The sequence below is a fragment of the Ixodes scapularis genome, unplaced genomic scaffold (genome assembly GCF_016920785.2).
Source record: "Ixodes scapularis isolate PalLabHiFi unplaced genomic scaffold, ASM1692078v2 PGA_scaffold12__126_contigs__length_90152505, whole genome shotgun sequence".
NCBI classification, from domain to species: Eukaryota; Metazoa; Arthropoda; class Arachnida; order Ixodida; family Ixodidae; genus Ixodes; species Ixodes scapularis.
The window spans coordinates 17,070,918-17,083,327 of NW_024609838.1; the positions used below are offsets into that span (position 1 = coordinate 17,070,918).

Sequence of the window (12,410 nt, forward strand, 5' to 3'; positions counted from 1 at the left end):
ATAGCCTTGCTGCAACTTTATTGTGTGCTGCATGTTCAGTGCTGTCCATGCCCCTCAACTCTTTTTGTTTTACAAGGTCTTTACAAGGTCTTTCACAAAACACGGGCAGAATCTTGTCTGCACTGCCTGGAACACCCTGTGTATGGATGTTCGATCCCAACATCTATCCGCAAGAGTAGCTCTCGCTCGAGTGCCTCGTTTCTCTTGTTGTCCAACTATCCATGTCATATAAAGTCTGGTAGGACCACGGTTTCTTGTGGTGTCACTCCGTTGGATAGACACAAGTTCTGAATTGCTGACTCTCTTGTGTTTTGAATGCGGTGCAGGAAATTAGTAATGAAGTTTTGCTCTGTCGTGAACTCTACCAGGTGACATTTGTTGTTTACGAACACACGCAGACAACAGCTGTGACCTGTTAACACAAGCTTGTGACAAATGTCTGTCCACACAAGCAGGCGACAAATGTCGTCTGTCAAGCAGAGGCCAAATGTTATCTAACAATACAAACAGACAACATGTGTCGTCTGTCAACACAGGTCAAAAACAAATGTCACCCGTTAACTCGAGCCAATAACAAAAGCAGATAACAATTTTTGTTTGCTTGTTTCAACAAGCTGCAGTACTCGTGTTCAAGCAAAGTGGTGCTTGTGTTTAGTCAAGGAAGCAGTTGTTTACATTTGTGTGGTCTCAATGTTTCCCATGTACATTACTGCAGTGTGAGAGAGCCAGGGAATTCCCTTTGACGGCAGGCTCAACGCTTGGGACCTGTCGTACTACCAGAACCTGGTGGAAGAGCGCGTGTACAAGGTGGACCAAGAGAAGCTTCGGGCCTTCTTTCCTCTGGATGTGGTCACCAAGGGGCTGCTAGGAATATATGAGGTATGCACCGAGCGTATGCAGTGCAAAAAAACTCCCCGACCCCTCCTTTCCAACATCAACTGTTCAGCTGGCAATGAGTTAGCGCATCTGGCATTCACTCGTTGCCATTCCTGAGAATTCCGCGCAAATAGGGTGGCACAAACAGCCTGCGTCCATGCTAGGACGAGGCGGATGAACTCGGATCCTCGAATGAAAAAGCAACACGTTTGGCACCGAAAAGGGATCGTTTTTAGATGCGGCAATGCAAACAAATGGCCTTTTATGGGATGTAGGCAGTCCATTGTAATTCAAAGTGCATGCATCCACATGTTTTAAGAAAAAGTTGCTTGACAGAAAGAAGTCATCTGGAAACCTTCATAGCGACAGCCATTGTTTCACTTCGTTTCAAAACGGGGTGCAATGTCATCTACTTTTCGGAAGCATACCAGCATATTTCTTCTTGGTGTTTCTTTGTTTAGCTTATGCCACGTCTGGAGTTTCTTGGGCCTTAGTTTCTGCTGTAAGGAATGTCGTTGGAGGCTTGGATTATCTGCCGGGTTTCTATTACTGCTGAAACGCTCGCACATATACTGCTTCGACCATTTTGTGTCGTACTACAAAGAAATCTGCCTTTGCATTTTCATAATTCTCATCATGCTGTTGCGACAGTTGTTACTGCATTGTTACGTTTAATGGGTGCCTGTATTGACAGATGCTGCTGGGCCTCAAGTTCGACAAGGTGGAGGACGTGAAGTTGTGGCACTCTGAGGCTGAGCTGGTGAGTCGACCGGTCAATTAAGTCGTTCGTTGAAGCCTGAGACAGTACTGCCTCAGACTGTAGTTCGTTTCACTTTATGTGCGAGCGAAATGTTTAAAAGTGCACTTAAAAAGTTTTATATGAAAACAGTGTTCAGGTAAGAAATATTTTTCAAATGGCATGCACGTGGATGCAAGGAAACCACTGCACTATATATTTTTGCACATTTGGAACGGATCCAAAACTAGCCAAGGAGGCTGCAGATCCAAACGCGTTTGTGCAGTGTGTTCTGTGTATATTTTTCAATAGAGTTGATCGATTGAAAGTGGAGCTACAGACACGTTCTTGTCGCTCTAGACGACGCCTGCACTGCAGGAGCGCGCACGCTCGACGGGGACACTGGAAGCCAGGAGCTCATTCTTGGAGTCCATGCTTCACTCACGCTTATAATGAAGCGGAGTACGGGGCATTGCATCCTCACTGTCCCCTCTCCGCAGTTCAAGGTGACGGACGTCGCCAGCCAGGAACTTCTAGGCTACTTCCTCATGGACCTGTTTCCGAGGGAAGGGAAGTACAGCCACTTCTGCAACATCCCCATGCAGGTGGGTCCGTCTTCAAACTGCCGCTGTCTCCAGAGCTTTGGCTAGCTGCGGGAAAGATCACTCTGCCTTTAAGATCGACGAGCAGCCAGAAAGGAGGAACCTCTCAATTCCTTTTTTTTGCGGGGAGTAGCTGAGAGACCTGCTCTTGTGGGGAGAGGAGGAGAGAAGAGAGGGAATGGAGAAAAGGAAACTGACGAGCTTTGTACCATTGACTCGTGTGCCCTGCCGCTTTTTTTGCTTTTGGGTCATAGCTGGAACAAAACGGGAATCGGTGGCCGAGTCAGTTAACACTTCGTAGCCCGAAGCAGTTAGAGTGAAAGCTTGTGCTACGGAGCTCTGGAATTCTGTGTTCAACGATCCGCCCCGGCTTAGTTCGATCCGGACGGGCATCGTGTATCATTACTGCAGGATGCACAACAATGTCCCCTGGCCAGCAGTGGCTAAATTTCTGATCTACATCAGAAACTCCAGGTGCCCACGGGGGACATCTAACCTTCTGCTGTCTAAGCAAACACACAAAACAAAGCGGGGTTAGATTTTTTCGTCGACTGAAGACGAGACTGTGCCCTCTTGCGTTCGTAAACAAAATCCGCCAATGTATTAAACCTCATCCAGTGCCAACGAGACCAAAACTGCGACTGTGTTTTGCGCAGCCTGGCTGTCGGATTGCTGACGGATCGAGGCAGCTGGCGGTGGTGAGCATCCTGTGCAACTTTTCGAAACCCACCACTGACAAGCCTTCTCTCCTGACCCAGTACGAAGTAAGCCCACTTCAAAATCTTCCGTGATCTGTCGGAGAAAAGGTCGAGCTCTGCTGGGGCACCTCGGAGCACTCCCGAAGTGCCCGAGTTCATACTTCGACCATGTTTTTGCAGGGACACCCACATAGAATGTAAAGGCGACTGCGCTAATTCTGGTGCTTAAAACCATCTGGCGGTACGTAGGTATTTATAATAATTAGGGGCGTACGAATACCGAATAGTAGTTTTCAAATTGAATACCGAATCGAATAAAAAAAAAAGCCGAATATTGAATAGTGATTTTATTTGCAGGAATTTTTCAAAGTGTGCTGCGAATGAGATTATTATATGTGCAGAGTATGCGCCTGGTGCAGAATATGCATCTTGTATGGAACAAAAGCTAAAATGCAAAAAAGTTCTGGTGGAAAAAAAAAGCAGTTGCTGTTGGACGTTGGGCACTAAAGATAAAATTTTATGGCGCAAACACAATCTATCTACCCTGAATGTCTAGCAAAAAAACCGAAGTTACAGCCACGTGTGCCTTTTTTTCTCGTTAAAAGCACAACTTAACATTGCGACTTTTTTAAAAAATATTTGTTTATCTCAGAAAAGGGGCATTTTGCGATATTTGGTATCCATTTTAAAGGGCAACTCCGCTTCATTTTTGGTTTTGAAAAAATAATGCAGTCCTCTTCAGTATCGCCTAGAAAGACCACACGTCAAATATTACAACGCAGTTTTGTCTAAATGTTTCTTAAACGGTCCGGCAAACTTTGCAACTCGCCAAGTTGCCGAAATCGGGTGACTCGAGCGGGCAAATTCAGGCGCAACCAACAGCGCAGTCAAGGCTACGGCATGGGTGGAGCCAACATTGAGCTAAACGTCATCATCATGGCCCCCTTTTGCTTGTTTTTACTTCTCCGATCGAGCGTAGCGCATGTCATCAGCAACGTTGCCTCTCTGCGCTCCGCGGTGTCCACGTGATTGGCGTACGCGCCTGCGCAGCGCGCTTCTTGGGAGCATACCAACCGCCCGCCGTGGTCCCGCCGTTACCGCCGTCTTCCACGTCACAACCACCGTCGTCGTCTCACCGTTTGTGATGATTGCCTCTCGGAGTTCCGTCCATACTATGGACACCAAGTGCGCAAAGTCGCAGACTTATGCCGCAGTTGTGCAGACGTCGTCGAATGCCGTAGACGCCAAAACGTGGTGAAGAGTGCGGTGCAGACAACACTCGTGCCTGCCACACGCCCGCCCCCATCCCACCCGTCGTTGGGCCGAGGATCACGTGACACCTCGTACCACGTCATGGCCATGTACTTGGCGGCCCGAGGCCAATGTTGCCGGACGGAGCCGAAGTTTTGGTTTCGATTTCCGCTTGTGTTTAAAATTAGATTTAAAAATATATATCCCATTTTTTGCGAAGCAAACGACGTAGTGTCTTTTACTAGGGCTTTTTAATTCGAAATCACTCATTATCCCGAAATCTTCGGAATTGAGCGGAGTTGCCCTTTAAGGAAGAAAAAGGGCACCCGGGATTTTTTTTACATAAATAAACAGATAGGTGTTAAATCTGAGTATACAGGCTTAAACAATATAATCTTAAGTAAGAAAAAAAAAAATTGGTTGGGTGGCGCAAGTCACCGTCCAACTGCCGGTATGCATCCATTTTTCCGTCTATCTATCCTGTTTTATAGAGCCTTGATTTGAAGAAGCAAGCGAAACTGAAACCAAGGAGACGGCTCCAGCGCAGATTGGTGGCAAGTGCACATGTGTTGGGTTGTCGCGTGGAAAGAAGGCGAGCGAACAGAAGAGTGACGACACCTGCCCCGCCTGCCTGATCCCGATCGATGCTTTCGTCTTTTCGTTACCTTCTCACAGTTCGTAATTCAAACGCGGCTATCGAACGGTTGGAAACCCTCTCAAATCTAGGCACACCATTTTTCCGTACAGGTTCGTTCCGAATCGTAATTCGCGGCTTGCGGTGCCAAAAGAATGACGACGATAACTCGGCTGGTTTCATCGGCGTGGTTAACGTGGTTTTCTTTCTGTGATTGTACAGTCGGCAATTTCTGTGAGTGCGGCAAGTGTGTTTTTACATCGGCGCTTCAATTTGAAACGGGGGGCTTTACTCGTGAAAAGAATTAGGCATGGCGTGGAATTCTGGCTTCCCAACTATTCCTCTCTGGAAGCGGCGCAAACGGGATGTTTCGGTTGTTATTCAAGGGTAGATTGTGTCACGATCGTCAGTAAATCTGCGTGCTATAAAGTTTGTGGTGTTCGTTACTTTTCTTTTTCCTAACATGTGCATTAGACTTTTGTGGAATGGTAGGACCAAGAGCTGTTTCTCGCATGGTCTGTCTAACATCACGGCGCTTACATCGGGAGAAAAAACGGTTTTTCTGTCAGCTCCACGCCGACCGCGCGTCTTTGGCCGAAATATAGAATATTCGAGTGACTAGGAATTCGATTCGCGAATCGAATTATTCGGGAACTTTCTATTCGATTGGAATTCGTATATTCAAGTAATCGCACACCCCTAATAATAATAGTTGTTTCGGCTGCCACTCCCGTTGTCAGACTATGCGGTAGACGCAGTGCACGACACCAACTAATTGCCATTCGTTTGGCGAGGCTTGTTGATAAGCTAGTTGTCAAAACAAGTAGGTCCTTGTACTTCGAACGTTACGCTCACCGAAGTATATTAGATGCATTATGTAAAGTTGCAAGTCACACTTGGGGTAAAGTATGTGGCACGGACCCAAAAAGTGACAGTGGAGACGTAACAAGCGCGGACACCGTTTCAACAACTGACCGAATGTGCCCTACTGTGTCTCCTTATGCGAGTCACCGTCGTTTGTACTGCCGATTGTTATTGCGAGTTTCAGGGGTCTTGTGTTTGCAGTTTTTTTTTCTTTTCAGGTGACGACCTTCTTCCATGAATTCGGCCACACGATGCACCACATGTGTTCCAGGGCGGACTTGGTCGAGTTTGCGTGCGTCCTGTTTTCCTGAAGTTTCCACAAACAAGCTCTTTTCAACTAGGAAGGGGGACAAGTGGTTGAGTGTGTTGTCGCACCGCACCTCGGTGCACGGGGTGCGATAGCTCGCACTGCAGAACCCATTTTAATCTCCACCCCTTCCCCTTTTTATCCGGACCAGCATTGTACCAGGATGCCGTGGTGTAAACACTGCTACAGTAAAACCTCGTTATAACAAAACGGGATATAACAAACTAATGGATATAACAAAGCAATCATAATTCCCCTTGCTTGCTAATAGTGGGAAGAAATGGACATTGGCTATAACAAACTAATGGTTATAACGAAATAATTATGACCGCTCCTTCAACTTTGTTATAACGAGGTTTTACTGTATGTGGTGCGTGCGTGGTCCCAGACTTTTTTCGTGGTCTCCGATTTGCCTCGCAATTGAGCAAATGCAAAAACTGCCATCGCTGAAGTAGTGATCCAAATATTGGGCCAAAATAATACTTTTTGCCTCAAAGTTGTAGAATTTACAATTTTGGTCCTCACTGCCTTTTTCAAACAGTCTCCACTGGCAACGACGGAAAAGTGACACCATCGGCAGGCAGAGGTTCGCTCTTTGAACGGTAGAATTTGTTCTTAATTAATTAGGAGAAGTTTGATGGCACGACATGAATGTTTGGAAAGCTAGCCGAATCCAGCGCCTGTCCAGCAGCACAAAATAAAGTTGCGCCACATTGTGTTTTCTAGAGTGCCTGCTCGGCGAAGCAAGCCTGCCTGCCAGTGACGTCACGCCACTGAAAATGTGCAGTTATATTACAGCGGAGCTGTTAAGGGCTAGCTTCCCCAGTTTCGTGTCCATGGACAAATAAATCTGGACACAAAACTCTGGACAGCTACCGCCATCTATGAACGACAGCGGCAACCAGACGACTGGCTTGCCGTTTGTCTGGTTGCCGCCGTCGCTCATAGATGGCACCCTTTCCAGCCTTTCCACTCTGGTTCTCACTAAAGTGGAAAGGCTGAATTTCTCTACTCGTCGTCCTTCAGGACGATGCCTAGAGGACGACGTCCTTTAAGCGCCATCCTCGAGGTCGTCCTAGAAGTTGTGCTTGAAATCGTCCGAGACGTCGTCCTTGAGGTCGTCCTAGACTTCCTGTAGGCGTCGTTCTTGAGGTCTTTTTATCAAAGTACAGCTCTGCTGGTCTTCCGTCTTCACCAGAGTGGAAAGGCTGAAAGTTTTTTTAATGTTGGTTTTGATACCATTTTCACTGGACGATTTCGCAATGACTTGCGAATTTTGTGATACTACCATATTTTCCGAACTATGGTTAGTGGACTATACGTTTAAAAGTTTTATCCAGTGCGAACTATCTACAGGTGCACACTGTACAAGGATTTATATTTTTCCAGATCGCTCACTGTGACAAAAGTTGAAGGATTTTGTGAATAACAGAGTATATTAATGTTGATTTATGTATGATACAAGCTTCTTTGTGAGCTAATACAGCTGGCGTTTGTCAAGGCGGGCTGCGTATGACCATTTTTACGTTCGGACTATGCACAGCGTGCGGACTATGCACTGGGTGTGGGCTATCTAGGCAATTTTTGTTTTTGACGCCAACTTTGCCTTCGCAGACTATGCGCCAGACATAAGCTTTAGTCCAGAAAATACGCTAAATAGCATGCCGAAAAGGGTAAAGGCCGGGATGCATAAAGCATAGTTGGGGTAACTAAAAAAATTGCTGGAGTGCCCATTTCAAGACCCCGTTCTAACAGTGGGATTGCTCTGGCTAAATTCCTCGCCTACAACCGAGATACCAGACACCCATTGGGGCCGGCTAACTTCCTGCTGCCCAAACAAACCCATGGCACAATTACAATTTCTCGTCGGAAGCCGTTGATAGCGTTCTTGCCGGACTTGCGAGATTCAAATAGACTTCCTCGCATTAACGGCGCCTTCTTTTACGGCTTCGGACGGCTTGCAGGGGCCCGAGGGTCGAGACGGACTTCATGGAGTGCCCGTCCCAGATGCTGGAGAACTGGAGCTGGGACCTGGAGGCCCTGCGGCTCATGTCCGGCCACTACTTGACCGGAGAGCCGATACTGGAGGACCTGGCTGAGAAGCTGATGGCCTCTCGCCTCGCCAACGTGGCCCACCTTAACCTCAGGCTGGTCAGCCGCTCACTCTTCGACCTGGAGCTGCACTCACGGCCCGAGGTAAGCGGGACTTGCACCCAACTTTGATCCTATAGATTTTTTTGCCGTTTCTCAAAATGCCTTGGCTAAACCGGGCACGAGATGGCAGACGAGAGAGAATGCCCTGTATCATATTTTCCAGCCCATAAGCCGGACCATTGTAAAACTCCCGAAAAGGTTTGTATATATTAGTTACACTTCTTTGCATTTGTCCAGTTTTGTCACTCAGACCACCAAAAAGGGAGGCCGTCGACGGGTGCTTTGCCAATCTTTCTTTGTCGTAAACGTCGCCGCAGCTTACATTCCGCACAGACAAGGTTAGAAAAAAGAAAAATGCAAGTAAGACTCGCTGATGAAGATTTTGGAAAAAAATGGCGACTGATACGCCGGAAAATATGGTACTGCCAAGTTACGAAGCTTAGACGCGTTCACGGGAGGCGATCGTTTTTGGTCTAACGTAATAGCTCGCCGTAACTTGGGACTCTTTTGACCAAACAAGGTAGATGCTGCTGTTTTTCTTTTGTTTCGTTTTGTAGAAGAACAAACTTCCGACATCGCACCAAAGAAGCCACCATCTTTGGTCCGACGTCGGAAACCAGGTGTACCATGGCTGCACACGCTAAGGCGGATCTGGCAAAATATGGTCCATTGTTTCCGGAGCATTTCCTTTTGTGCGATTCGGACTTGCGTAAGCCTCGAAACGTTGCTGCGGTTTTTCAGACAGATACAAGGAAGGTGTTCCGAGAGATCCAGGAGTCGCTCTTGGGATACTCTCCCCAGGAGGGGACCAACTCTGCAGCCAGCTTCGGCCACTTGATGGGAGGCTACGACGCCCAGTACTACGCTTACCTGGTGGGTGCGCGTAGCCTGCAGACCTGGTTGACCGGATGGCGGGACGGCAGTCTCCCACCTCGGTTTTAGTTGGTGGCAGGAAACCATTTTACATGATTATAGTATTTATGGTTTGGATGGTGTTACTAACCACATCTTCAACGAGACGCGTCAAGATGAGGAAAATGGCGGCCGATGAAGCCCACAAATACGTGGGGATGAATGGCGTCGGGTACCAAGCCTCATTTTCCCGTCGAATGCTTCAGGGAATCGCTTGAATTTTTGAATGAGATAACGGTTAGTTCTGAAACTTTGGCATCTGTCCCGGACTGCTAGTGTCACCTTTAAATGGAGAGTGAGCGTTAGGGGATGCATGGTTTGTTTTTGTTGCGAAAAAAAGGGTTTGGTAAATTTATTTTTAGGGGGCACACTGTAGATTTGTGCTATGCAGCTTGACAAGCCTGTTCTGATTGGGCTGCAACTTCCCTCCGATAACATCAAAGTCTAAGCTAGACTAATGGCGTCGCATGGAAAACGCCCCTCTGTCGTGCAGGCGCACTGCTAAACAGCGGCTCGCATTCCGTTTTGCGGGATTGATTTTTGGCGCTCAACCTTTTACGGCGAAGGGATTAGTACAACAGAACTCTTTGCCGGTCCCACGGAATTGGTTATAAAGGCGTTCGACTGTATTTTCCTTGCAGTGGAGCGAAGTGTACAGTATGGACATGTTTGACACAAGGTTCAAGAAGGAAGGTATACTGAATCCGAAGACTGGCATGGACTATCGCGAGAAAATCCTGTGCCCAGGAGGCAGTCTGGTACGTTTCTGTGGTCGCCATGGGTTTGCTCTTCGTGGCTGGAGCATCCGCTTTATAAATACCAATCATTTAACCAACTGCTTGTCTTCCTGGTTTAACATATACTAGTCTACTACTACATCAGTATTGTCAGCACTGTAGTTGCCATGTAGCTAGCACAGCAGGTGGCAAAAGCTTCCAACCGATTGGAAGGATACAGGCCCGTCCAGTCGAGTGAAGTCTTGCCTTCTTTTTCCCTCGTCTCAAGGATGGCGAAGTGATGCTGAGGAACTTTCTGGGCAGGGAGCCAAGCACGGAGGCATTCTTCATCAGCAAGGGACTGTCCACTGCAGGTCCAGCATCATAATTTTTTTTAACAAAAAAAATAGGAGCAATGCTTATTTTAAATAAATTCTTTTTACAATCTTGTAGCACGCCTTTCAATATGAGAATCTAATCATTCCGACAAACAGCCGAGTGTGCTAAACAAACTGTGCGAATTGGGTGATCCACATTCTCGCAATATCAGGTTTTCAAAATCTACGAGTTTTGTAATTACTGGATCAAGAACAGGTTTAGTGGAAAGTGTTACCAGACCTCAAGCAATGAAGCTAGATCCTGTTGGCTAGAGCTCCTCAGAAACTGTTTTAGGGGCGAAGCTCCTTAGTGTCTAGCCTTGTCCGTCCGGCGTCCGTGCTCACATCGATCTTGCTGATGCTCGTGATCGTGAGCTCACGTGCTCGTGCAGGGGAAAAAAAAAAAAAAAAATTATGAAGAAAAAATGTTTGCGCAGTTGACAGGATTCGAACCTCTGCGGGGAGACCCCAATGGATTTCTAGTTCATCGCCTTAACCACTCGGCCACGACTGCGGTACGAGTAGGGGGCTCGGAGATGTGGTAGTAACTCAAAAGCTGGGGATGTCATGGATGTAACGTTGCATGTAGCCGCTCAACGTCTATACAGGAGAGGGCGCTGCAGTCAAGTGCGTATATAATCGCGTTAAACTTTGCATGCATTGGCTCAACGTTTATAGACGAGAGGGCGCTGCGGTCAAATGCGTATATAACCACGTTCCATACCACACATTCGCTTTCGGACATGGATGAAAACGAACGAAAAGCTCGGCATGCTGCGGCTCAGCGTCTACGCAGACAAGCACCACCAGAGCTTCGCCCCAATCAACATCATTCACCACGTGGAGATACGGTCAATTTTTTGGGTCTGTTTTCGACTACCGTCTTGGTCCCCCAAGTTTGTAGAAATAAGCCTTTTGCCTTTTCTCGACCAGCGCAACGAGAGGAAGCGGAAGAGAACTATAAGTATTCTTAAAACCCTACTCGCACAAAATGTAATTGCGCATTCAAACCTTGGCCTAAGATCTTTTTATGGTCCAAAGAGGAGGCAATTCGTGCTCATTGTGGATTTGCATACAAAACAGAAAATTGAAAGTGAAAAGAAAAAATGGTATTGTCAGCAAATGAAAAAGTCAATGGAAGAAGTCACCGTTGGCACAAAGATTAGGAATCCCTGCACTATGGCAGTTACAAGGGACACCACCAAAGTTGGAACCCTAGAAATGCTACCTATTTATTCCACTTTGTAGCCACTAGTGCCACTAAATCAGCTACGCTTCAGAGTAATGACACTTGCCCATCTTGTGGCTTAAAGGGGCACTGACACATAGAAATCATTTTTTTTTTATTATCCGAAACGATTGAAAATGATGCCGGGACATTACCCTCAAAATTTGAAATTTGGGAATTCAGTATTTGTGAAGTAAAAAACAATTTCCAAATGCCGAATTCGAAGTTCCCGCGCTATCCGCGCCGGTGCGTCGACGTCAAATATTACAGAGTCCTGAGAGTCCACTTGTTTTTCACGACTCCCTGCTGTTGCCATGGCGACCCAAAGCGAGGAGGAAAGGAGCGAGCGCCCGGCGGACCGGTTTTGAGCGGTGTCGCCTGTTTTCCGTCGGAGGATACAAATCCAGAAGACGGCACCACAACGAATTTCCGATTTTTGGTATTTCAAAAAGAACCGTAGTGCGTTCGCAATTGCGTTAAAAACGTTTTAGGATTGCCGTTATTAAATGTTATAGAGATGCCGCCTACAAAGCTTCTAAATTTCATGATTCTTGACGTCACGAATCAAAAGAAGCGAGGAGGCGAAGGCGGGAGAATCAAACGCCAAAAATAAAAAGGCGCGCGCGCGCAAGAAAGTTTTTTTTTCACGATGCGTTTTTTTTTGCGTGTCTCTGACTGCACCTTGCATCGTTTTAGACAATAAAAAAAATACGACCTTTGGGGTGTCAGTGCCCCTTTAAAAGAATGGCTGTTAGTTATCTAGAGCTTTATCTGAAATCGGAGGAAACTCTCTTCCACCCTCCACAAATGTTAAAACAGTTCAGACAGAACAAAACAATACAACTATTACACGACCTTCCCAACACTGAATCTAATGCCAATGAAGTCGACGCACTTTGGAATCATGACGATTGGCAGTTGAGTCTGCTCTGCGTAAGCACCAAGGTGGCGGCGCTCACAACAATATCGGGGAACAGAGTGTCAATGCTTTAAGCACCTCATGTAGGTTCAGGCCTGAACATTCAGCGGTGTCGGTTCCGCACATCGCTTTCACG

At 46.9% G+C, this 12,410-nt stretch overlaps 1 protein-coding gene across 1 annotated transcript; it reads left to right on the plus strand.

Moving 5' to 3' along the window:
• Positions 1 to 756: 756 nt before the first annotated feature.
• On the plus strand, positions 757 to 10,200 carry LOC8038960 (thimet oligopeptidase-like). Its single transcript, XM_042289445.1, has 9 exons — positions 757 to 879; positions 1,571 to 1,636; positions 2,113 to 2,217; positions 2,871 to 2,978; positions 5,880 to 5,953; positions 7,933 to 8,164; positions 8,864 to 8,995; positions 9,676 to 9,792; positions 10,040 to 10,200. The coding sequence occupies exons 2-9, from the start codon at positions 1,571 to 1,573 to the stop codon at positions 10,136 to 10,138; spliced, it is 933 nt and encodes a 310-aa protein (XP_042145379.1). The 5' UTR covers positions 757 to 879; the 3' UTR covers positions 10,139 to 10,200.
• Positions 10,201 to 12,410: the final 2,210 nt, after the last annotated feature.